The sequence below is a fragment of the Procambarus clarkii genome, chromosome 92, assembly GCF_040958095.1.
Source record: "Procambarus clarkii isolate CNS0578487 chromosome 92, FALCON_Pclarkii_2.0, whole genome shotgun sequence".
In the NCBI taxonomy this organism is placed as follows: Eukaryota; Metazoa; Arthropoda; class Malacostraca; order Decapoda; family Cambaridae; genus Procambarus; species Procambarus clarkii.
Window position 1 is genome coordinate 15,700,681 of NC_091241.1, and position 20,808 is coordinate 15,721,488.

At 51.2% G+C, this 20,808-nt stretch overlaps 2 protein-coding genes across 3 annotated transcripts in view; one reads left to right on the forward strand and one right to left on the reverse strand.

The window, feature by feature from the left end:
- The window catches only part of LOC123774932 (TWiK family of potassium channels protein 7), a 114,694-nt gene that overhangs the window by 2,215 nt on the left and 91,671 nt on the right, over positions 1-20,808 (forward strand). For both annotated transcript variants that reach the window (XM_069318995.1, XM_069318996.1), the window contains exons 2-3: positions 5,990-6,043; positions 19,902-20,027. In XM_069318995.1, coding sequence (XP_069175096.1) covers positions 6,031-6,043; positions 19,902-20,027 — 139 coding nt within the window. In that variant the 5' untranslated portion in view covers positions 5,990-6,030. The remainder of the gene's footprint in view (positions 1-5,989; positions 6,044-19,901; positions 20,028-20,808) is intronic.
- On the reverse strand, positions 126-5,845 carry LOC123774933 (perilipin-4-like). The gene is made up of 7 exons (XM_069319087.1): positions 5,749-5,845; positions 5,423-5,554; positions 4,796-5,290; positions 2,391-4,697; positions 1,522-2,280; positions 829-1,290; positions 126-727 (listed from the first exon to the last, which is right to left on the reverse strand). The coding sequence occupies exons 1-7, from the start codon at positions 5,843-5,845 to the stop codon at positions 126-128; spliced, it is 4,854 nt and encodes a 1,617-aa protein (XP_069175188.1).

Here is a 20,808-nt window from a genome sequence, read left to right on the forward strand (position 1 = left end):
CACCTGAGACATCAAGTGTCACACTGTCAGCCACACCTGAGGCATCAGGTGTCACACTGTCAGCCACACCTGAAGCACCAAGTGTCACACAGTCAGTCACACCTGAGGCCCCAAGTGTCATTCTGTCAGGCACCTGAGGCACCAAGTGGCACACTGTCATCCACACCTAAGGCACCAAGTGTCACACTATCAGCTACACATGAGGCACCAAGTGACACACTGTCAGCCACACCTGAGGCACCAAGTGACACACTGTCAGCCACACCTGAGGCACTGAGTGTTACACTGTCACCCACATTTGGGGCACCAAGTGTCCCACTGTCAGCAGCACCTGAGGCATCAAGTGTCACACTGTTAGCCACACCTGAGGCACCAAGTGTCACACTGTCAGCCACACCTGAGGTACAAAGTGTATCTCTGTCATCTACACCTGAGGCACCAAGTGTCACACTGTCAGCAATATGTGAGGCACCAGATTTCATACTGTCAACCACACCTGAGGCACCAAGTGTCCAACTGTCAGCCACACTTGAGGCACCAAGTGTCCAACTGTCAGCCACACCTGAGGCACCAAGTGTCCAACTGTCAGCCACACCTGAGGCACCAAGTGTCCAACTGTCAGCCACACCTGAGGCACCAAGTATCACACTGTACACCACACCTGAAGCACCAAGTCTCATACTGTCAGCTACATCTGAGGCACCAAGTATCACACTGTGCACCACACCTGAAGCAACAAGTGTCACACTGTCAGCCACACCTGAGGGACCAAGTGTCACACTGTCTGCAACACCTGAGGCACCAAGTGTAACACTGTCAGCCACACACCTGAGATACCAAGTGTCACACTGTCATCCACACCTAAGACACCAAGTGTCTTACTGTCAGCCACACCTGAGGCACCAAGTGTCACACTGTCAGCCACAACTGAAGGACCAAGTGTCACACTGTCAGCCACACCTGAAGCACCAAGTGTCACACAGTCAGTCAGACCTGAGGCACCAAGTGTCACACTGTCAGCCACAACTGAAGGACCAAGTGTCACACTGTCAGCCACACCTGAGGCACCAAGTGTCACACTGTCAGCCACAACTGAAAGACCAAGTGTAACACTGTCATCCACACCTAAGACACCAAGTGTCTTACTGTCAGCCACACCTGAGACACCAATTGTCACACTGTCAGCCACACCGGGGGCACCAAAGGTCACATTGTCAGCCACACCTGACACACCAAGTGTCACACTGTCAACCACACCTAAGACACCAAGTGTCTTACTGTCAGCCACACCTGAGGCACCAAGTGTCACACTGTCAGCCACACCTTAAGCACCAAGTGTCAAACTGTCAGCCACACCTGAGGCACCAAGTGTCACACTGTCAGCCACAACTGAAGGACCAAGTGTCACACTGTCAGCCACACCTGAAGCACCAAGTGTCACACAGTCAGTCAGACCTGAGGCGCCAAGTGTCACACTGTCAGGCACCTGTGGCACCAAATATCACACTGACAGCCACACACTTTTGGCCCCAAGTGTTACAATGTCAGCCACACCTGAAGCATCAAGTTTTACACTGTCAGGCACACCTGAGGAACCAAGAGTCACACTGTCAGCAGCACCTGAGGCACCAAGTGTCAAACTGTCAGCTACACCTGAGGCACCAAGTGTCACACTGTCAGCCACACATGAGGCCCCAAGTGCCTCACTGTCAGCCACACCTGAGACACCAAGTGTCACACTGTGAGCCACAACTAAGGCACTAAGTGGTACACTGTCAGCCACACCTGAGGCACCAAGTGTTACACTGTCAGCTACACCTGATGCACCAAGTGTCAAACTGTCAGCTACACCTGAGGCACCAAGTGTTACACTGTCAGCCACACCTGAGGAACCAAGAGTCACACTGTCAGCAGCACCTGAGGCACCAAGTGTCAAACTGTCAGCTACACCTGAGGCACCAAGTGTCACACTGTCAGCAACACCTGAGGAACCAAGTGTCAGACTGTCAGCAACACCTGAGGCATCAAGTGTCACACTGTCAGGCAAATCTGAGCCACGAAGTGTCACACTGTCAGCCACACCCGAGGCACCAAGTGTTACACTGTCAGCCACAACTAAGGCACTAAGTGGTACACTGTCAGCCACACCTGAGGCACCAAGTGTTACACTGTCAGCCACACCTGAGGCACCAAGTGTCAAACTGTCAACCACACCTGAGGCACCAAGTGTCACACTGTCAGCAACACCTGAGGCACCAAGTGTCACACTGTCAGCTAAATCTGAGGCACCAAGTGTCTCACACTGTCAGTCACACATGAGGCACCGGGTGTAACGCTGTCAGTTACACCTGAGGCACCAAGTGCCAAACATGAGGCACCAAGTGTCATACTGTCAGCCACACCAGAGACACCAAGTGTCACACTGTAAGCCAGACCTGAGGTACCAAATGTCACACTGTCAGCCACACATGAGGCACCAAGTGTTACACTGTTAGCCACACCTGAGGCACCAAGTGACACACTGTCAGCTACACCTGAGGCACCAAGTGTCATACTGTCAGCCACACATGAGGCACCAAGTGCCACACTGTCAGCAACACCTGAGGCACCAAGTGACACACTGTCAGCCACACCTGAGGCACCAAGTGACACACTGTCAGCTACACCTGTGGCACCACGTGTCACACTGTGAGGCACACATGAAGCACCAAGTGCCACACTGTCTGCCACACCTGAGACACCATGTGTCACACCTGATGCATCTAGTATCACACTGTCAGCTACACCTGATTCACCAAGTGTCACACTGTTAGGAAGACCTGAGGCACCAAGTGTTACACTGTCAGACACATCTGAGGCACCAAGTGTTACACTGTCAGCCACACCTGAGGCACCAAGTGTCACACTGTTAGGAAGACCTGAGGCACCAAGTGTTACACTGTCAGACACATCTGAGGCACCAAGTGTCACACTGTCAGCCACACCTGAGGCACCGGGTGTCACGCTGTCAGTTACACCTGAGGCACCAAGTGCCAGACATGAGGCACCAAGTGTCACACAGTCAGCCACACCTGATGCACCAAGTGTCACAATGTCAGCCACACCTGAGGCACCAAGTGTCACAATATCAGCCACACGTGAGGCAGAAAGTGCTACACTGTCAGCCACATCTGAGGCACCAACTGTCACACTGTCAGCTACACCTGAGGCACCAAGTGTCACACTGTCAGCTACACCTGAGGCACCAAGTGTCACACTGTCAGCCAGACCTGAGGCACCAAGTGTCACACTGTCAGCCACACCTGAGGCACCAATTGATACATTGTCAGCCAGACCTGAGGCACCAAGTGTCACACTCTCAGCCACACCTGAGGCACTAAGTGTCACACTGTCAGTAACACCTGAGGCACCAAGTGTCACACTGTCAGCCACACCTGAGGCACCAATTGATACATTGTCAGCCACACCTGAGGCACCATGTGTCACACTGTCAGCCACACCTGAGGCACCAAGTGTCACATTGTCAGCCACACCTGAGACACCAAGTGTCACACTGTCAGCAACACCTGAGGCACCAAGTGTCACACTGTCAGCCACACCTGAGACACAAATTGTCACACTGTCAGCCACACATGAGACACCAAGTGTCACAATGTCAGCCACACCTGAGGCACCAAGTGTCACACTGTCAGCCACACCTGAGGCACCAAGTGTCACACTGTTAGCGACACATGAGGCAACAAGTGTCACACTGTCAGCCACACCTGAGACACAAATTGTCACACTGTCAGCCACACATGAGACACCAAGTGTCACAATGTCAGCCACACATGAGGTTCCGAGTGTCACACTGTCAGCCACACCTGAGGCACCAAGTGTCACACTGTCAGCCACAACTAAGGCACTAAGTGGTACACTGTCAGCCACACCTGAGGCACCTGGTGTCACGCTGTCAGTTACACCTGAGGCACAAAGTGCCACACATGAGGCACCAAGTGTCACACTGTCAGCCACACATGAGACACCAAGTGTCACACTGACAGCCACAACTAAGGCACTAAGTGCTACACTGTCAGCCACACCTGAGGCACCAAGTGTCACACTGACAGCCACAACTAAGGCACTAAGTGCTACACTGTCAGCCACACCTGAGGCACCAAGTGTCACACTGACAGCCACAACTAAGGCACTAAGTGCTACACTGTCAGCCACACCTGAGGCACCAAGTGTTACACTGTCAGCTACACCTGAGGCACCAAGTGTCACACTGTCAGCGACACCTGAGGCACCGGGTGTCACGCTGTCAGCCACACATGAGGCACCGGGTGTCACGCTGTCAGTTACACCTGAGGGACCAAGTGACACACTGTCAGCTACACCTGAGGCACCAAGTGTCACACTGTCAGCGACACCTGAGGCACCAAGTGTCACACTGTCAGCGACACCTGAGGCACCAAGTGACACACTGTGAGCCACACCAGAGGCACCAAGTGACACACTGTCAGCTACACCTGTGGCACCACGTGTCACACTGTCAGCCACACCTGATGCACCAAGTGTCACACTGTCAGCCACACCTGAGGCACCAAGTGTCACACTGTCAGCAGCACCTGATGCACCAAGTGTCACACTGTCAGCCACACATGAAGCACCAAGTGCCACACTGCCAGCCACACCTGAGACACCATGTGTCACACCTGAGGCACCAAGTGTCACACTGTCAGGCACACCTGATGCACCAAGTGTCACACTGTCAGCAACACCTGAGGCGCCAAGTGTCCACTGTCAGGCACACCTGATGCACCAAGTGTCACACTGTCAGCAACCCCTGAGGCACCAAGTGTCACACTGTCAGCCACACCTGATGCACCAAATGTCACACTGTCAGCCACACCTGAGGCACCAAGTGTCACACTGTCAGCAACACCTGAGGCACCAAGTGTCACACTGTTAGGAACACCTGAGGCACCAAGTGTCACACTGTCAGCCACACCTGAGGCACCAAGTGTCATACTGTCAGCCACACCTGATGCACCAAGTGTTACACTGTCAGCCACACCTGATGCACCAAGTGTTACACTGTCAGCCACACCTGAGGCACCAAGTGTCATACTGTCAGCCACACCTGATGCACCAAGTGTTACACTGTCAGCCACACCTGAGGCACCAAGTGTCACACTGTCAGCCACACCTGAGGCACCAAGTGTCATACTGTCAGCCACACCTGATGCACCAAGTGTTACACTGTCAGCCACACCTGAGGCACCAAGTGTCACACTGTCAGCCACACCTGAGGCACCAAGTGTCACACTGTCAGCCACACCTGAGGCACCAAGTGTTACACTGTCAGCCACACCTGAGGCACCAAGTGTCACACTGTCAGCCACACCTGAGGCACCAAGTGTCACACTGTCAGCCACACCTGAGGCACCAAGTGTTACACTGTCAGCCACACCTGAGGCACCAAGTGTTACACTGTCAGCCACACCTGATGCACCAAGTGTCACACTGTCAGCCACACCTGAGGCACCAAGTGTCACACTGTCAGCCACACCTGAGGCACCAAGTTTCACACTGTCAGCCACACCTGATGCACCAAGTGTCACACTGTCAGCAACCCCTGAGGCACCAAGTGTCACTCTGTCACGCACCTGAGGCACCAAGTGTCATACTGTCAGCCACACCTGAGGCACCAAGTGTCACACTGTCAGCAACCCCTGAGGCGCCAAGTGTCACTCTGTCAGGCACCTGATGCACCAAGTGTCACACTGTCAGCAACACCTGAGGCACCAAGTGTCACACTGTCAGCCACACCTGAGAGCCAAAGTTTCCCGCGTAATTTCATCTTAAGTAATTTGTGTAATACTGAGAGTGCGCGCGGAAGTGTACCGTAAATAACTACTATTAAATATGCACATTACTCAGGCCATCACAAGCGCGGATTAAATAACTTCCCAGAGTTTTAAATAAGAATGTTTTAACATTTCAGATCGTCAGTAAACACCTAACAGGAGCCGCACAACCGCCATCATGGCGCCGCCCAGTAAGGCTCCGCGCGCTTGTCGCTCCACCTCATCTCATCTATTATATATCATCCCACAACTCTTTCTCAATTTCTTTTAATATTAAAATTTTTTGATGCTTAGTAAATTGTTTGTTCTCAATAACAACTTTTAAGCAAATTAAAAAGTTATTTTCCTATATAATTTATAATATGTGTGTTTTGCACGACAAGGCTCTTCTAAGCCTAACGCGACGGTTGACTTTAGTTTGCTGAGGCGTGGATAGCAGATAGACTAAATGTTCAAGCCTTTTGGAATTAAAATCTGTATAACTCATGAACCATAGAACATTGTTCCTTCAAGAATGACTTCCTGTTGGGAAGATGAGGCGTATAGAAACGTGTATGACTTCCTGTTGGGAAGATGAGGCGTATAGAAACGTGTATGACTTCCTGTTGGGAAGATGAGGCGTATAGAAACGTGTATGACTTCCTGTTGGGAAGATGAGGCGTATAGAAACGTGTATGACTTCCTGTTGGGAAGATGAGGCGTATAGAAACGTGTATGACTTCCTGTTGGGAAGATGAGGCGTATAGGGTGAATATTGTGTGCATCTAGCACTAATTACCTTGTAATAGTGGCATTGAAATTCCTAAATCATTTGTTATATTATTTAATGAAATCCATCGTCGGCACCTTAAGGTTATTCCAAGACCGCAAACAACTCAGAATTTGTAGCCAAGTGCTAGAGGAGGATGTCAAGTGTTAGAGGAGGGTGCCAAGTGCTAGAGGAGGGTGCCAAGTGTTAGAGGAGGGTGCCAAGTGTTAGAGGAGGGTGCCAAGTGTTAGAGGAGGGTGCCAAGTGTTAGAGGAGGGTGCCAAGTGTTAGAGGAGGGTGCCAAGTGCTAGAGGAGGGTGCCAAGTGTTAGAGGAGGGTGCCAAGTGTTAGAGGAGGGTGCCAAGTGTTAGAGGAGGGTGCCAAGTGTTAGAGGAGGGTGCCAAGTGTTAGAGGAGGGTGCCAAGTGTTAGAGGAGGGTGCCAAGTGTTAGAGGAGGGTGCCAAGTGTTAGAGGAGGGTGCCAAGTGTTAGAGGAGGGTGTCAAGTGTTAGAGGAGGGTGCCAAGTGTTAGAGGAGGGTGCCAAGTGTTAGAGGAGGGTGTCAAGTGTTAGAGGAGGGTGCCAAGTGTTAGAGGAGGGTGCCAAGTGTTAGAGGAGGGTGCCAAGTGTTAGAGGAGGGTGCCAAGTGTTAGAGGAGGGTGTCAAGTGTTAGAGGAGGGTGCCAAGTGTTAGAGGAGGGTGCCAAGTGTTAGAGGAGGGTGTCAAGTGTTAGAGGAGGGTGCCAAGTGTTAGAGGAGGGTGCCAAGTGTTAGAGGAGGGTGCCAAGTGTTAGAGGAGGGTGCCAAGTGTTAGAGGAGGGTGCCAAGTGTTAGAGGAGGGTGCCAAGTGTTAGAGGAGGGTGTCAAGTGTTAGAGGAGGGTGCCAAGTGTTAGAGGAGGGTGCCAAGTGTTAGAGGAGGGTGCCAAGTGTTAGAGGAGGGTGCCAAGTGTTAGAGGAGGGTGTCAAGTGTTAGAGGAGGGTGCCAAGTGTTAGATGAGGGTGCCAAGTGTTAGAGGAGGGTGTCAAGTGTTAGAGGAGGGTGCCAAGTGCTAGAGGAGGGTGCCAAGTGTTAGAGGAGGGTGCCAAGTGTTAGAGGAGGGTGTCAAGTGTTAGAGGAGGGTGCCAAGTGTTAGAGGAGGGTGCCAAGTGCTAGAGGTGGGTGCCAAGTGTTAGAGGAGGGTGCCAAGTGCTAGAGGAGGGTGTCAAGTGTTAGAGGAGGGTGCCAAGTGTTAGAGGAGGGTGCCAAGTGCTAGAGGTGGGTGCCAAGTGTTAGAGGAGGGTGCCAAGTGTTAGAGGAGGGTGTCAAGTGTTAGAGGAGGGTGCCAAGTGTTAGAGGAGGGTGCGAAGTGCTAGAGGTGGGTGCCAAGTGTTAGAGGAGGGTGCCAAGTGCTAGAGGAGGGTGTCAAGTGTTAGAGGAGGGTGCCAAGTGCTAGAGGAGGGTGCCAAGTGTTAGAGGAGGGTGCCAAGTGTTAGAGGAGGGTGCCAAGTGTTAGAGGAGGGTGCCAAGTGCTAGAGGAGGGTGCCAAGTGTTAGAGGAGGGTGCCAAGTGCTAGAGGAGGGTGCCAAGTGTTAGAGGAGGGTGCCAAGTGTTAGATGAGGGTGCCAAGTGCTAGAGGAGGGTGCCAAATGCAAGAGGAGGGTGCCAAGTGCTAGAGGAGGGTGTCAAGTGTTAGAGAAGGGTGCCAAGTGTTAGATGAGGGTGCCAAGTGCTAGAGGAGGGTGCCAAGTGTTAGAGGAGGATGCCAAGTGCTAGAGGAGGGTGCCAAGTGCAAGAGAAGTGTTCCAAGTGCTAGAAGAGAGTGTCAAGTGCTAGAGGTGGGGGCCAAGTGCTAGAGGAGGGTGCCAAACGCTAGAAGAGGGTGCCAAGTGCTAGAGGAGGGTATCAAGTCCTAGATGAGGGTGCCAAGTGCTAGAGAAGGACACCAAGTGCTAAATGAGGGTGTCAAGTGCTAGAGGAGGGTGTCAAGTGCTAGAGGAGGGTGTCAAGTGCTGGAGAAGGGTACCAAGTGCTAGAGGAGGGTGTCAAGTGCTAGAGAAGGACACCAAGTGCTAGAGGAGGGTGTCAAGTGCTGGAGAAGGGTACCAAGTGCTAGAGGAGGGTGTCAAGTGCTGGAGAAGGGTACCAAGTGCTAGAGGAGGGTGTCAAGTGCTAGAGAAGAGTGTCAAGTGCTAGATGAGGCTGTCAAACGTTAGAGAAGGGTGTCAAGTGCTAGATGAGGGGTGTCAAGTGCGAGAGGAAGGTGCCAAGCGCTAGACGAGGGTGCCAAGTGCTAGATGAGGGTGTCAAGTGCTACAAGAGGGTGCCAAGTGCTAGATGAGGGTGCCAAGTGCTAGAGGAGGGTGCCAAGTGCTAGAGGAGGGTGTCAAGTGCTAGAGGAGGGTGTCAAGTGCTCAAGAAGAGTGTCAAGTGCTAGATGAGGCTGTCAAACGTTAGAGAAGGGTGTCAAGTGCTAGATGCGGGGTGTCAAGTGCGAGAGGAAGGTGCCAAGCGCTAGACGAGGGTGCCAAGTGCTAGATGAGGGTGTCACGTGCTACATGAGGGTGCCAAGTGCTAGATGAGGGTGCCAAGTGCTAGATGAGGGTGTCAAGTGCTAGAGCAGGGCGCCAAGTGCTAGATGAGGGTGCCAAGTGCTAGATGAGGGTGTCAAGTGCTAGAGCAGGGCGCCAAGTGCTAGATGAGGGTGCCAAGTGCTTGATGAGGGTGTCAAGTGCTAGATGCGAGTGTCAAGTGCTAGAGGAGGGTGTCAAGTGCTAGAGAAAAGTGTCAAGTGCTAGAGAAGAGTCTCAAGTGTTAGATGAGGGGGTAAAGTGCCATATGAGGGTGTCAACTGCCAGAGAAGGGTGCTAAGTGCTAGAGGAGGGTGTCAAGTGCTTGATGAGTGTGTCAAGTGTTAGATGAGGGTGTCAAGTGCAAGATGAGGGTGTCAAGTGCTGGATGAGTGGGTGCCAAGTGCTAGAGAAGGGTGCCAAGTGCTAGAGGAGGTTGTCAAGTGCTAGTTGAGGGTGCCAAGTGCTAGAGAAGGGTGCCAAGTGCTAGAGGAGGGTGTCAGGTGCTAAAGGAGGGTGTCAAGTGCTAGAGGAGGGTGCCAAGTGCTAGAGGAGGGTGCCAAGTGTTAGAGGAGGGTGCCAAGTGTTAGATGAGGGTGCCAAGTGCTAGAGGAGGGTGCCAAATGCAAGAGGAGGGTGCCAAGTGCTAGAGGAGGGTGTCAAGTGTTAGAGAAGGGTGCCAAGTGTTAGATGAGGGTGCCAAGTGCTAGAGGAGGGTGCCAAGTGTTAGAGGAGGATGCCAAGTGCTAGAGGAGGGTGCCAAGTGCAAGAGAAGTGTTCCAAGTGCTAGAAGAGAGTGTCAAGTGCTAGAGGTGGGGGCCAAGTGCTAGAGGAGGGTGCCAAACGCTAGAAGAGGGTGCCAAGTGCTAGAGGAGGGTATCAAGTCCTAGATGAGGGTGCCAAGTGCTAGAGAAGGACACCAAGTGCTAAATGAGGGTGTCAAGTGCTAGAGGAGGGTGTCAAGTGCTAGAGGAGGGTGTCAAGTGCTGGAGAAGGGTACCAAGTGCTAGAGGAGGGTGTCAAGTGCTAGAGAAGGACACCAAGTGCTAGAGGAGGGTGTCAAGTGCTGGAGAAGGGTACCAAGTGCTAGAGGAGGGTGTCAAGTGCTGGAGAAGGGTACCAAGTGCTAGAGGAGGGTGTCAAGTGCTAGAGAAGAGTGTCAAGTGCTAGATGAGGCTGTCAAACGTTAGAGAAGGGTGTCAAGTGCTAGATGAGGGGTGTCAAGTGCGAGAGGAAGGTGCCAAGCGCTAGACGAGGGTGCCAAGTGCTAGATGAGGGTGTCAAGTGCTACAAGAGGGTGCCAAGTGCTAGATGAGGGTGCCAAGTGCTAGAGGAGGGTGCCAAGTGCTAGAGGAGGGTGTCAAGTGCTAGAGGAGGGTGTCAAGTGCTCAAGAAGAGTGTCAAGTGCTAGATGAGGCTGTCAAACGTTAGAGAAGGGTGTCAAGTGCTAGATGCGGGGTGTCAAGTGCGAGAGGAAGGTGCCAAGCGCTAGACGAGGGTGCCAAGTGCTAGATGAGGGTGTCACGTGCTACATGAGGGTGCCAAGTGCTAGATGAGGGTGCCAAGTGCTAGATGAGGGTGTCAAGTGCTAGAGCAGGGCGCCAAGTGCTAGATGAGGGTGCCAAGTGCTAGATGAGGGTGTCAAGTGCTAGAGCAGGGCGCCAAGTGCTAGATGAGGGTGCCAAGTGCTTGATGAGGGTGTCAAGTGCTAGATGCGAGTGTCAAGTGCTAGAGGAGGGTGTCAAGTGCTAGAGAAAAGTGTCAAGTGCTAGAGAAGAGTCTCAAGTGTTAGATGAGGGGGTAAAGTGCCATATGAGGGTGTCAACTGCCAGAGAAGGGTGCTAAGTGCTAGAGGAGGGTGTCAAGTGCTTGATGAGTGTGTCAAGTGTTAGATGAGGGTGTCAAGTGCAAGATGAGGGTGTCAAGTGCTGGATGAGTGGGTGCCAAGTGCTAGAGAAGGGTGCCAAGTGCTAGAGGAGGTTGTCAAGTGCTAGTTGAGGGTGCCAAGTGCTAGAGAAGGGTGCCAAGTGCTAGAGGAGGGTGTCAGGTGCTAAAGGAGGGTGTCAAGTGCTAGAGGAGGGTGTCAAGTGCTAGAGCAGGGCGCCAAGTGCTAGATGAGGGTGTCAAGTGGTAAATGAGGGTGTCATGTGCTAGAGAAGGGTGCCAAGTGCTTGATGAGGGTGTCAAGTGCTAGATGAGGGTGCCAAGTGCAAGAGGAGGGTGTCAGGTGCTAAAGGAGGGTGTCAAGTGCTAGAGGAGGGTGTCAAGTGCTAGAGCAGGGCGCCAAGTGCTAGATGAGGGTGTCAAGTGGTAAATGAGGGTGTCATGTGCTAGAGAAGGGTGCCAAGTGCTTGATGAGGGTGTCAAGTGCTAGATGAGGGTGCCAAGTGCTAGAGGAGGGTGTCAGGTGCTAAAGGAGGGTGTCAAGTGCTAGAGGAAGGTGTCAAGTGCTAGAGAAGGGTGTCAAGTGCTAGATGAGGGTGTCAAGTGCTAGAGAAGGGTGTCAAGTGCTATAGAAGGGTGTCAAGTGCTTTAGGAGGGTGTCTAGTGCTAGAGGAGGGTGTCAAGTGCTAGATGAGGGTGCCAAGTGCTAGAGGAGGGTGCCAAGTGTTAGAGGAGGGGTATAAAGTGCTAGAGGAGGGTGCCAAGTGTTAGAGGAGGGTGCCAAGTGTTAGAGGAGGGGTATAAAGTGCTAGAGGAGGGTGTCAAGTGCAAGATGAGGGTGCCAAGTGCTAGAGGAGAATGTCAAATGCTAGAGGAGGGTGTCAAGTGCTATATGAGGGTGTCAAGTGCTAGAGGAGGGTGCCAAGTGCTAGAGGAGGGTGCCAAGTGTTAGAGGAGGGGTATAAAGTGCTAGAGGAGGGTGTCAAGTGCAAGATGAGGGTGCCAAGTGCTAGAGGAGAATGTCAAATGCTAGAGGAGGGTGTCAAGTGCTATATGAGGGTGTCAAGTGCTAGAGGAGGGTGTCAAGTGCTATATGAGGGTGTCAAGTGCTAGTTGAGGGTGTCAAGTGCTATATGAGGGTATCAAGTGCTAGAGGAGAGTGTCAAGTGCTAGAGGAGGGTGTCAAGTGCTAGAGGAGGGTGTCAAGTGCTGGATGAGGGTGTCATCCTCTAACTTCCGAAATGTCAAAATGACATCCATCAATTGCAATTGATGGATGTCAATGACCTCCAAAGTGACATGACATCATTTGACTTCCTCAAAATGTCATGCTGAGGGTCAACATCCTCCAAATTGTTCAGTGTTTTAAAAGTTTCAGCGAGATCCTCCCTGTCATGTCTGGTGTGGTGTTGATAGCCGTGTGGCCCTCGACCGTGCCTGATACGAGAGTTGACTTAGCTCTGGAATGACTTTTGTTGCCCGGTGTTGCACTTTCTCATGAGCAGCTAAGTCCTTCTGAAGTTGAGGTCTCCATTCTGGAATACAGTAATTCAGGTGGGACGCACCTGAGATTTATACGGTTGAATCACTACCTTCTGTTCCTTCAAGTCAAAGGTACGTTTAACTATTCCCCTATTCTTAGGGTTTATATATTTATTTACTTAATCCAATAAAAGAAGGTATTGTGGGATGTAAGAGAGCATAACACTGGTGTTCTTACAGTCTTGCTAAGCCACCAACACGCACAGCGTTCCCGCTGGTCCTTAATGTAGCACAGTAGAGTAAGATTATTTAAAAGAAAACACTGTAGCAAAATGAGTTCAAGGTTAAACCTACTATTTACTGATGGTACTGATTACTGTGGCGAAGGTGCATGTCTTGAGGACTAATATTGGGGAGGTGGGTTGAAGAAGACACCACTGAGGAGTGCAACATGCAGGTCACTCCACAGGCCAACTGGGAACTATCTTTTGTCAATCATTTTGTAGATTATATCAAGCAGACTAATAATGGCATCATTGAGAAAACCTCTGGCCCTGTGGAAGACTATGTGACTGGCACTGTGGTAGACTATGTGGCTGGCACTGTGGTAGACTATGTGACTGTCACTGTGGTTGACTATGTGACTGGTACTGTGGTAGACTATGTGGCTGGTACTGTGGTAGATAATGTGGCTGGCACTGTGGTAGACAATGTGGCTGGCACTGTGGTAGACTATGTGGCTGGCACTGTTTTATACTATGTGACTTGCACTGTGGTAGACTATGTGGCTGGCACTGTGGTAGACTATGTGATTGGCACTGTGGTAGACTATGTAGCTGGCACTGTGGTAGACTATGTGACTGGCACTGTGGTAGACTATATAGCTGGCACTGTGGTAGACTATGTGGCTGGTACTGTGGTAGACTATGTGGCTGGCACTGTTTTAGACTATGTGGCTGGCACTGTGGCAGACTATGTGGCTGGCACTGTGGTAGACTATGGGGCTGGCACTGTGGTAGACTATGTGGAAGGGACTGTGGTAGACTATGTGACTGGCACTGTGGTAGACTATGTGGCAGGGACTGTGGTAGACTATGTGGCTGGCACTGTGGTAGACTATGTGGCTGGCACTGTGGTAGACTATGTGGCTGGTACTGTGGTAGACTATGTGGCTGGCACTGTGGTAGACTATGTGGCTGGCACTGTGGTAGACTATGTGGCTGGCACTGTGGTAGACTATGTGGCTGGCACTGTAGTAGACTATGTGGCTGGTACTGTGGTAGACTATGTGGCTGGCACTGTGGTAGACTATGTGGCTGGCACTGTGGTAGACTATGTGGCTGGCACTGTGGTAGACTATGTGGCTGGCACTGTGGTAGAATGTGGCTGGCACTGTGGTAGACTATGTGGCTGGCACTGTGGTAGACTATGTGGCTGGCACTTTGGTTGACTATGTGGCTGGCACTGTGGTAGACTATGTGGCTGGCACTGTGGTAGACTATGTAGCTGGCACTGTGGTAGACTATGTGGCTGGTACTGTGGTAGACTATGTGGCTGGCACTGTTTTAGACTATGTGGCTGGCACTGTGGTAGACTATGTGGCAGGGACTGTGATAGACTATGTGACTGGCACTGTGGTAGACTATGTGGCAGGGACTGTGGTAGACTATGTGGCTGGCACTGTGGTAGACTATGTGACTGGCACTGTGGTAGACTATGTGGCTGGTAGTGTGGTTGACTATGTGGATGGCACTGTGGTAGACTATGTGGCTGGCACTGTGGTAGACTATGTGGCTGGTACTGTGGTAGACTATGTGGCTGGCACTGTGGTAGACTGTGTGGCTGGCACTGTGGTAGACTATGTGGCTGGCACTGTGGTAGACTATGTGGCTGGCACTGTGGTAGACTATGTGACTGGCACTGTGGTAGACTATGTGGCTGGCACTGTGGTAGACTATGTGGCTGGCACTGTTTTAGACTATGTGGCTGGCACTGTGGTAGACTATGTGGCTGGCACTGTCGTAGACTATGTGGCTGGTACTGTGGTAGACTATGTGGCTGGCACTGTGGTTGACTATGTGGCTGGCACTGAGGTAGACTTTGTGGCTGGCACAGTGGTAGACTATGTGGCTGGTACTGTGGTAGACTATGTGGCTGGTACTGTGGTAGACTATGTGGCTGGCACTGTCGTTGACTATGTGGCTGGCACTGTGGTAGACTATGTGGCTGGCACTGTGGTAGACTATGTGGCTGGCACTGTGGTAGACTATGTGGCTGGCACTGTGGTAGACTATGTGGTTGGTACTGTGGTAGACTATGTGGCTGGTACTTTGGTAGTGTATGTAGCTGGCACTGTGGTAGACTATGTGGCTGGCACTGTGGTAGACTATGTGGCTGGTACTGTGGTAGAATATGTGGCTGGCACTGTGGTGGTGTATGTGGCTGGCACTGTGGTAGAATATGTGGCTGGCACTGTGGTGGTGTATGTGGCTGGCACTGTGGTAGTGTATGTGGCTGGTACTGTGGTAGAGTTTGTGTCAGGTACTGTGGTAGAGTATGTGGCTGGTACTGTGGTAGAGTATGTGGCTGGTACTGTGGTAGTGTATGTGGCTGGCACTGTGGTAGAGTATGTGGCTGGTACTGTGGTAGAGTATGTGGCTGGCACTGTGGTGGTGTATATGGCTGGCACTGTGGTAGTGTATGTGGCTGGTACTGTGGTAGAGTTTGTGGCAGGTACTGTGGTAGAGTATGTGGCTGGTACTGTGGTAGACTATGTGGCTGGTACTGTGGTAGTGTATGTGGCTGGCACTGTGGTAGAGTATGTGGCTGGCACTGTGGTAGTCTATGTGGCTGGTACTGTGGCAGTGTATGTGGCTGGCACTGTGGTAGACTATGTGGCTGGCACTGTGGTAGTCTATGTGGCTGGCACTGTGGTAGTGTATGTGGCTGGTACTGTGGTAGTCTATGTGGCTGGTACTGTGGTAGTCTATGTGGCTGGCACTGTGGTAGTGTATGTGGCTGGTACTGTGGTAATGTATGTGGCTGGCACTGTGGTAGAGTATGTGGCTGGTACTGTGGTAGAGTATGTGGCTGGTACTGTGGTAGAGTATGTGGCTGGTACTGTGGTAGTGTATGTGGCTGGAACTGTAGTAGTGTATGTGGCTGGTACTGTGGTAATGTATGTGGCTGGTACTGTGGTAATGTATGTGGCTGGCACTGTGGTAGAGTATGTGGCTGGTACTGTGGTAGAGTATGTGGCTGGTACTGTGGTAGTGTATGTGGCTGGCACTGTGGTAGTGTATGTGGCTGGTACTGTGGTAATGTATGTGGCTGGTACTGTGGTAATGTATGTGGCTGGCACTGTGGTAGAGTATGTGGCTGGTACTGTGGTAGAGTATGTGGCTGGTACTGTGGTAGAGTATGTGGCTGGCACTGTGGTAGAGTATGTGGCTGGTACTGTGGTAGAGTATGTGGCTGGTACTGTGGTAGAGTATGTGGCTGGTACTGTGGTAGTCTATGTGGCTGGCACTGTGGTAGTGTATGTGGCTGGTACTGTGGTAATGTATGTGGCTGGCACTGTGGTAGAGTATGTGGCTGGTACTGTGGTAATGTATGTGGCTGGCACTGTGGTAGAGTATGTGGCTGGTACTGTGGTAGAGTATGTGGCTGGTACTGTGGTAGGGTATGTAGCTGGTACTGTGGTAGAGTATGTGGTAGAGTATGTGGTAGAGTATGTGGCTGGTACTGTGGTAATGTATGTGGCTGGCACTGTGGTAGAGTATGTGGCTGGTACTGTGGTAGAGTATGTGGCTGGTACTGTGGTAGTGTATGTGGCTGGTACTGTGGTAGGGTATTTGGCTGGCACTGTGGTAGTGTATGTGGCTGGCACTGTGGTAGTGTATGTGGCTGGTACTGTGGTAGTGTATGTGGCTGGCACTGTGGTAGTGTATGTGGCTGGCACTGTGGTAGTGTATGTGGCTGGCACTGTGGTAGTGTATGTGGCTGGCACTGTGGTAGTGTATGTGGCTGGCACTGTGGTAGTGTATGTGGCTGGTACTGTGGTAGTGTATGTGGCTGGTACTGTGGTAGAATATGTGGCTGGCACTGTGGTAGTGTATGTGGCTGGCACTGTGGTAGTGTATGTGGCTGGTACTGTGGTAGTGTATGTGGCTGGAACTGTGGTATTGTATATGGCTGGTACTGTGGTAGGGTATGTGGCTGGCGCTGTGGTTGTGTATGTGGCTGGTACTGTGGTAGGGTATGTGGCTGGCGCTGTGGTAGAGTATATAGCTGGCGGTGTGGTAGACTATGTGGCTGGTACTGTGGTAGGTTATGTGGCTGGTACTGTGGTAGAGTATGTGGCTGGGGCTGTGGTAGAGTATGTGGCTGGGGCTGTGGTAGAGTGTGTGGCTGGCACTGTGGTAGACTATGTGGCTAGTACTGTGGTAGACTATGTGGCTGGCGCTGTGGTAGACTATGTGGCTGGCACTGTGGTAGTATATGTGGCTGGTACTGTATTAGACTATGTGGCTGGTACTGTATTAGACTACGTGGCTGGTACTGTGGTAGTGTATGTGGCTGGGGCTGTGGTAGAGTATGTGGCTGGGGCTGTGGTAGAGTATGTGGCTGGTACTGTGGTAGAGTATGTGGCTGGCACTGTGGTAGTGTATGTGGCTGGTACTGTGGTAGTGTATGTGGCTGGTACTGTGGTAGTCTATGTGGCTGGTACTGTGGTAGAGTGCGTGGCTGGTACTGTGGTAGTGTATGTGGCCGGCACTGTGGTAGACTACGTGGCTGGCACTGTGGTAGAGTATGTGGCTGGTACTGTGGTAGTGTATGTGGCTGGTACTGTGGTAGTGTATGTGGCTGGTACTGTGGTAGTGTATGTGGCTTGCACTGTGGTAGTGTATATGGCTGGTACTGTGGTAGTGTATGTGGCCGGCACTGTGGTAGACTACGTGGCTGGCACTGTGGTAGAGTATGTGGCTGGTACTGTGGTAGTGTATGTGGCTGGTACTGTGGTAGTGTATGTGGCTGGCACTGTGGTAGTGTATGTGGCTGGTACTGTGGTAGTGTATGTGGCTGGTACTGTGGTAGACTACGTGGCTGGCACTGTGGTAGTGTATGTGGCTGGCACTGTGGTAGACTACGTGGCTGGCACTGTGGTAGAGTACGTGGCTGGTACTGTGGTAGTGTATGTGGCCGGCACTGTGGTAGAATATGTGGCTGGCACTGTGGTAGTGTATGTGGCTGGTACTGTGGTAGTGTATGTGGCTGGCACTGTGGTAGTGTATGTGGCTGGTACTGTGGTAGTGTATGTGGCTTGCACTGTGGTAGTGTATATGGCTGGTACTGTGGTAGAGTATGTGGCTGGCACTGTGGTAGACTATGTGGATAGTACTGTGGTAGACTATGTGGCTGGCGCTGTGGTAGAATATGTGGCTGGCACTGTGGTAGTGTATGTGGCTGGTACTGTATTAGACTATGTGGCTGGTACTGTGGTAGTGTATGTGGCAGGCACTGTGGTAGAGTATGTGGCTGGTACTGTGGTAGTGTATGTGGCTGGCACTGTGGTAGAGTATGTGGCTGGCACTGTGGTAGTCTATGTGGCTGGTACTGTGGTAGTGTATGTGGCTGACACTGTGGTAGTGTATGTGGCTGGCACTGTGGTAGTGTATGTGGCTGGTACTGTGGTAGTGTATGTGGCTGGAACTGTGGTAGAGTATGTGGCTGGCACTGTGGTAGTCTATGTGGCTGGCGCTATGGTAGTGTATGTGGCTGGCACTATGGTAGACTATGTGGCTGGCACTGTGGTAGTGCATGTGGCTGGCACTGTGGTAGTGTATGTGGCTGGCACTGTGGTAGAGTATGTGGCTGGCACTGTGGTAGTCTATGTGGCTGGTACTGTGGTAGTGTATGTGGCTGACACTGTGGTAGTGTATGTGGCTGGCACTGTGGTAGTGTATGTGGCTGGTACTGTGGTAGTGTATGTGGCTGGAACTGTGGTAGAGTATGTGGCTGGCACTGTGGTAGTCTATGTGGCTGGCGCTATGGTAGTGTATGTGGCTGGCACTATGGTAGACTATGTGGCTGGCACTGTGGTAGTGCATGTGGCTGGCACTGTGGTAGTGTATGTGGCTGGCACTGTGGTAGTCTATGTGGCTGGCACTGTGGTAGTCTATGTGGCTGGTACTGTGGTAGTGTATGTGGCTGGTACTGTGGTAGTGTATATGGCTGGCGGTGTGGTAGACTATGTGGCTGGTACTGTGGTAGTGTATGTGGCTGGTACTGTGGTAGAGTATGTGGCTGGGGCTGTGGTAGAGTATGTGGCTGGTACTGTGGTAGAGTATGTGGCTGGCACTGTGGTAGACTGTGTGGCTAGTACTGTGGTAGACTATGTGGCTGGCGCTGTGGTAGACTATGTGGCTGGCACTGTGGTAGTGTATGTGGCTGGTACTGTGGTAGACTATTTGGCTGGCACTGTAGTAGTGTATGTGGCTGGCACTGTGGTAGACTATGTGGCTGGCAAAGACTTGGTCGCTGGTTCGCAATCACCTCACTGCCCTGGTGGATATTACTACTGGTATATATCCCACAATGTGATGTGTGTGTCAATAACATCACTGGTACTCATGAGAGCGGACACCAAACTGGCAGGGATTTAACATGTGGAATTTCACAAGATAGGAATAGAGCTGTTTGTAAGTAACTTGTTCGAATATTTGTTTATGTTCATATTGAACAACTTGGACAATGTTGATCCGGACAACATCTTCTAAAGGTCAGATATAACACAAACAAGGAACAACGGGTTCAAGCTCTACAAGCCACAATGGTGGACTGAGAACAGCAGATGCCTTATCACCCCCAGGGTTAACCTATGGAACCGCCTACCCTCCCAAGCCGGAAATGGCAAATCTCTGTTGAATTTTATAATCTAGCTTGATAAGATCAACAGGACAAATAGAGGACCTTTGACAAACCGCCGGCTTCTTGTCCTCGTCGAGGCCACTAGAGAGACAGCGGCCCTCAGGTAAATTCAGGGGAAAACACGACGTAATTGAGAGGTCGACGCTTTGACCACCGATTATTTTGCAACACAAGTAATTCGGCGGAGTGGTGACGGGGCAGCGACGACGACTGGCAGCGACTACCGACCCGACCCTGCACGGGACGACCAGCACCTCTCATGCCACCATCTTGGCTTTGTATTCACGATTTTCAAGGCATGCTGTTCATATGCCTTGTTAACAGCATGCCTTCGCTCACCATTCAAATTTAATGAAATTCTCTGATCATTTCATGGTTAAAATATCGATAACTTATTTTGCTCTGACTTAATTTTGTCAATTACTGTGGTAATGTATTAAGTGTCGGTGTGTGTTGGTAGGGATGAAGAAGATGGCGGCCATGTTCAGCGGGCCCGGGGACAAGAAGAACATGGGCAAGCACGTCGCCAGGGTCCTCTTCTCCAACGTGGGTCTCTTCTTCCTCGTTGCCATCTACGCAGCTGGAGGTGCGTATAGTACCCTTAATGTTGATTAATTTGCAGTGTTGCTGCTTACGGTGCTTAAAGCTTTAGGCTGACCAGCCCAAGGCTTTAAGCCAGCCTCGCCATGGGATGGAATATGGCGGAGTTATCCCTGAAGCAGGTGTGCTTGATGGCAATAGTGGCTACAACATTCACCTCATCTTGCCATATGTTATGTACCCTGTATTGATGCTTGTCTCTGCCACCAACTGTTCTTATTTGTTGACGTCTGAGTACTTACTGTATCTTGTAAACAACCAATCAGAAGCTCCGTAGCAAGAGTCGGAAATTTCCGACAATACTTATTAACCTTTAATATAAATTTCCTTAGATTATTTGTTTATACATTAAGCGATAGAACACTTGGCAATTTTATCTAGAAAACCAGTTTCTATTAAATTTGCGCATCAATTACATCTCGTTCCAAAATTATATTAAATTAATAAATTATTAATATAAAATCTACAGTCAAATGGCGGTATTTAATGAAAAAAACTCTTCCCTGTAGCAAACAGACTAATCTGTAACCAAATATACTACATAAAACTACTCCTCTAGAAATCAATAATGAACCGTTTGTGGAGGTGTCCAGAGCGGGAGGGAGGGAGGGAGGAGCCATTGTGTAGGCGTCGGGAGGGAGGGAGGAGGAGCCACTGCACCTGGTGAGAGATAAGTCAAGGATCAAGCCAAGTAGCTGAGCATCTGAAGGCGTATGTCACAGCGTCGTGCCGCTACAAGTATTATCCAACAATTAAGAAATGACGTC

Excerpts from the sequence above, each read along its gene's own strand:
- LOC123774933 (XM_069319087.1), bottom strand. The coding sequence starts at position 5,845 with ATGAAATTACGCGGGAAACTTTGGCTCTCAGGTGTGGCTGACAGTGTG. Across the intron at positions 4,698-4,795 it reads TGTGACACTTGGTGCATCAG|GTGTGACACATGGTGTCTCA; the intron begins GTGTGCCTGACA and ends TTGGTGCCTCAG. Across the intron at positions 2,281-2,390 it reads TGTCTCTGGTGTGGCTGACA|ATTTAGCTGACAGTGTGACA; the intron begins GTATGACACTTG and ends TTGGTGCCTCAG.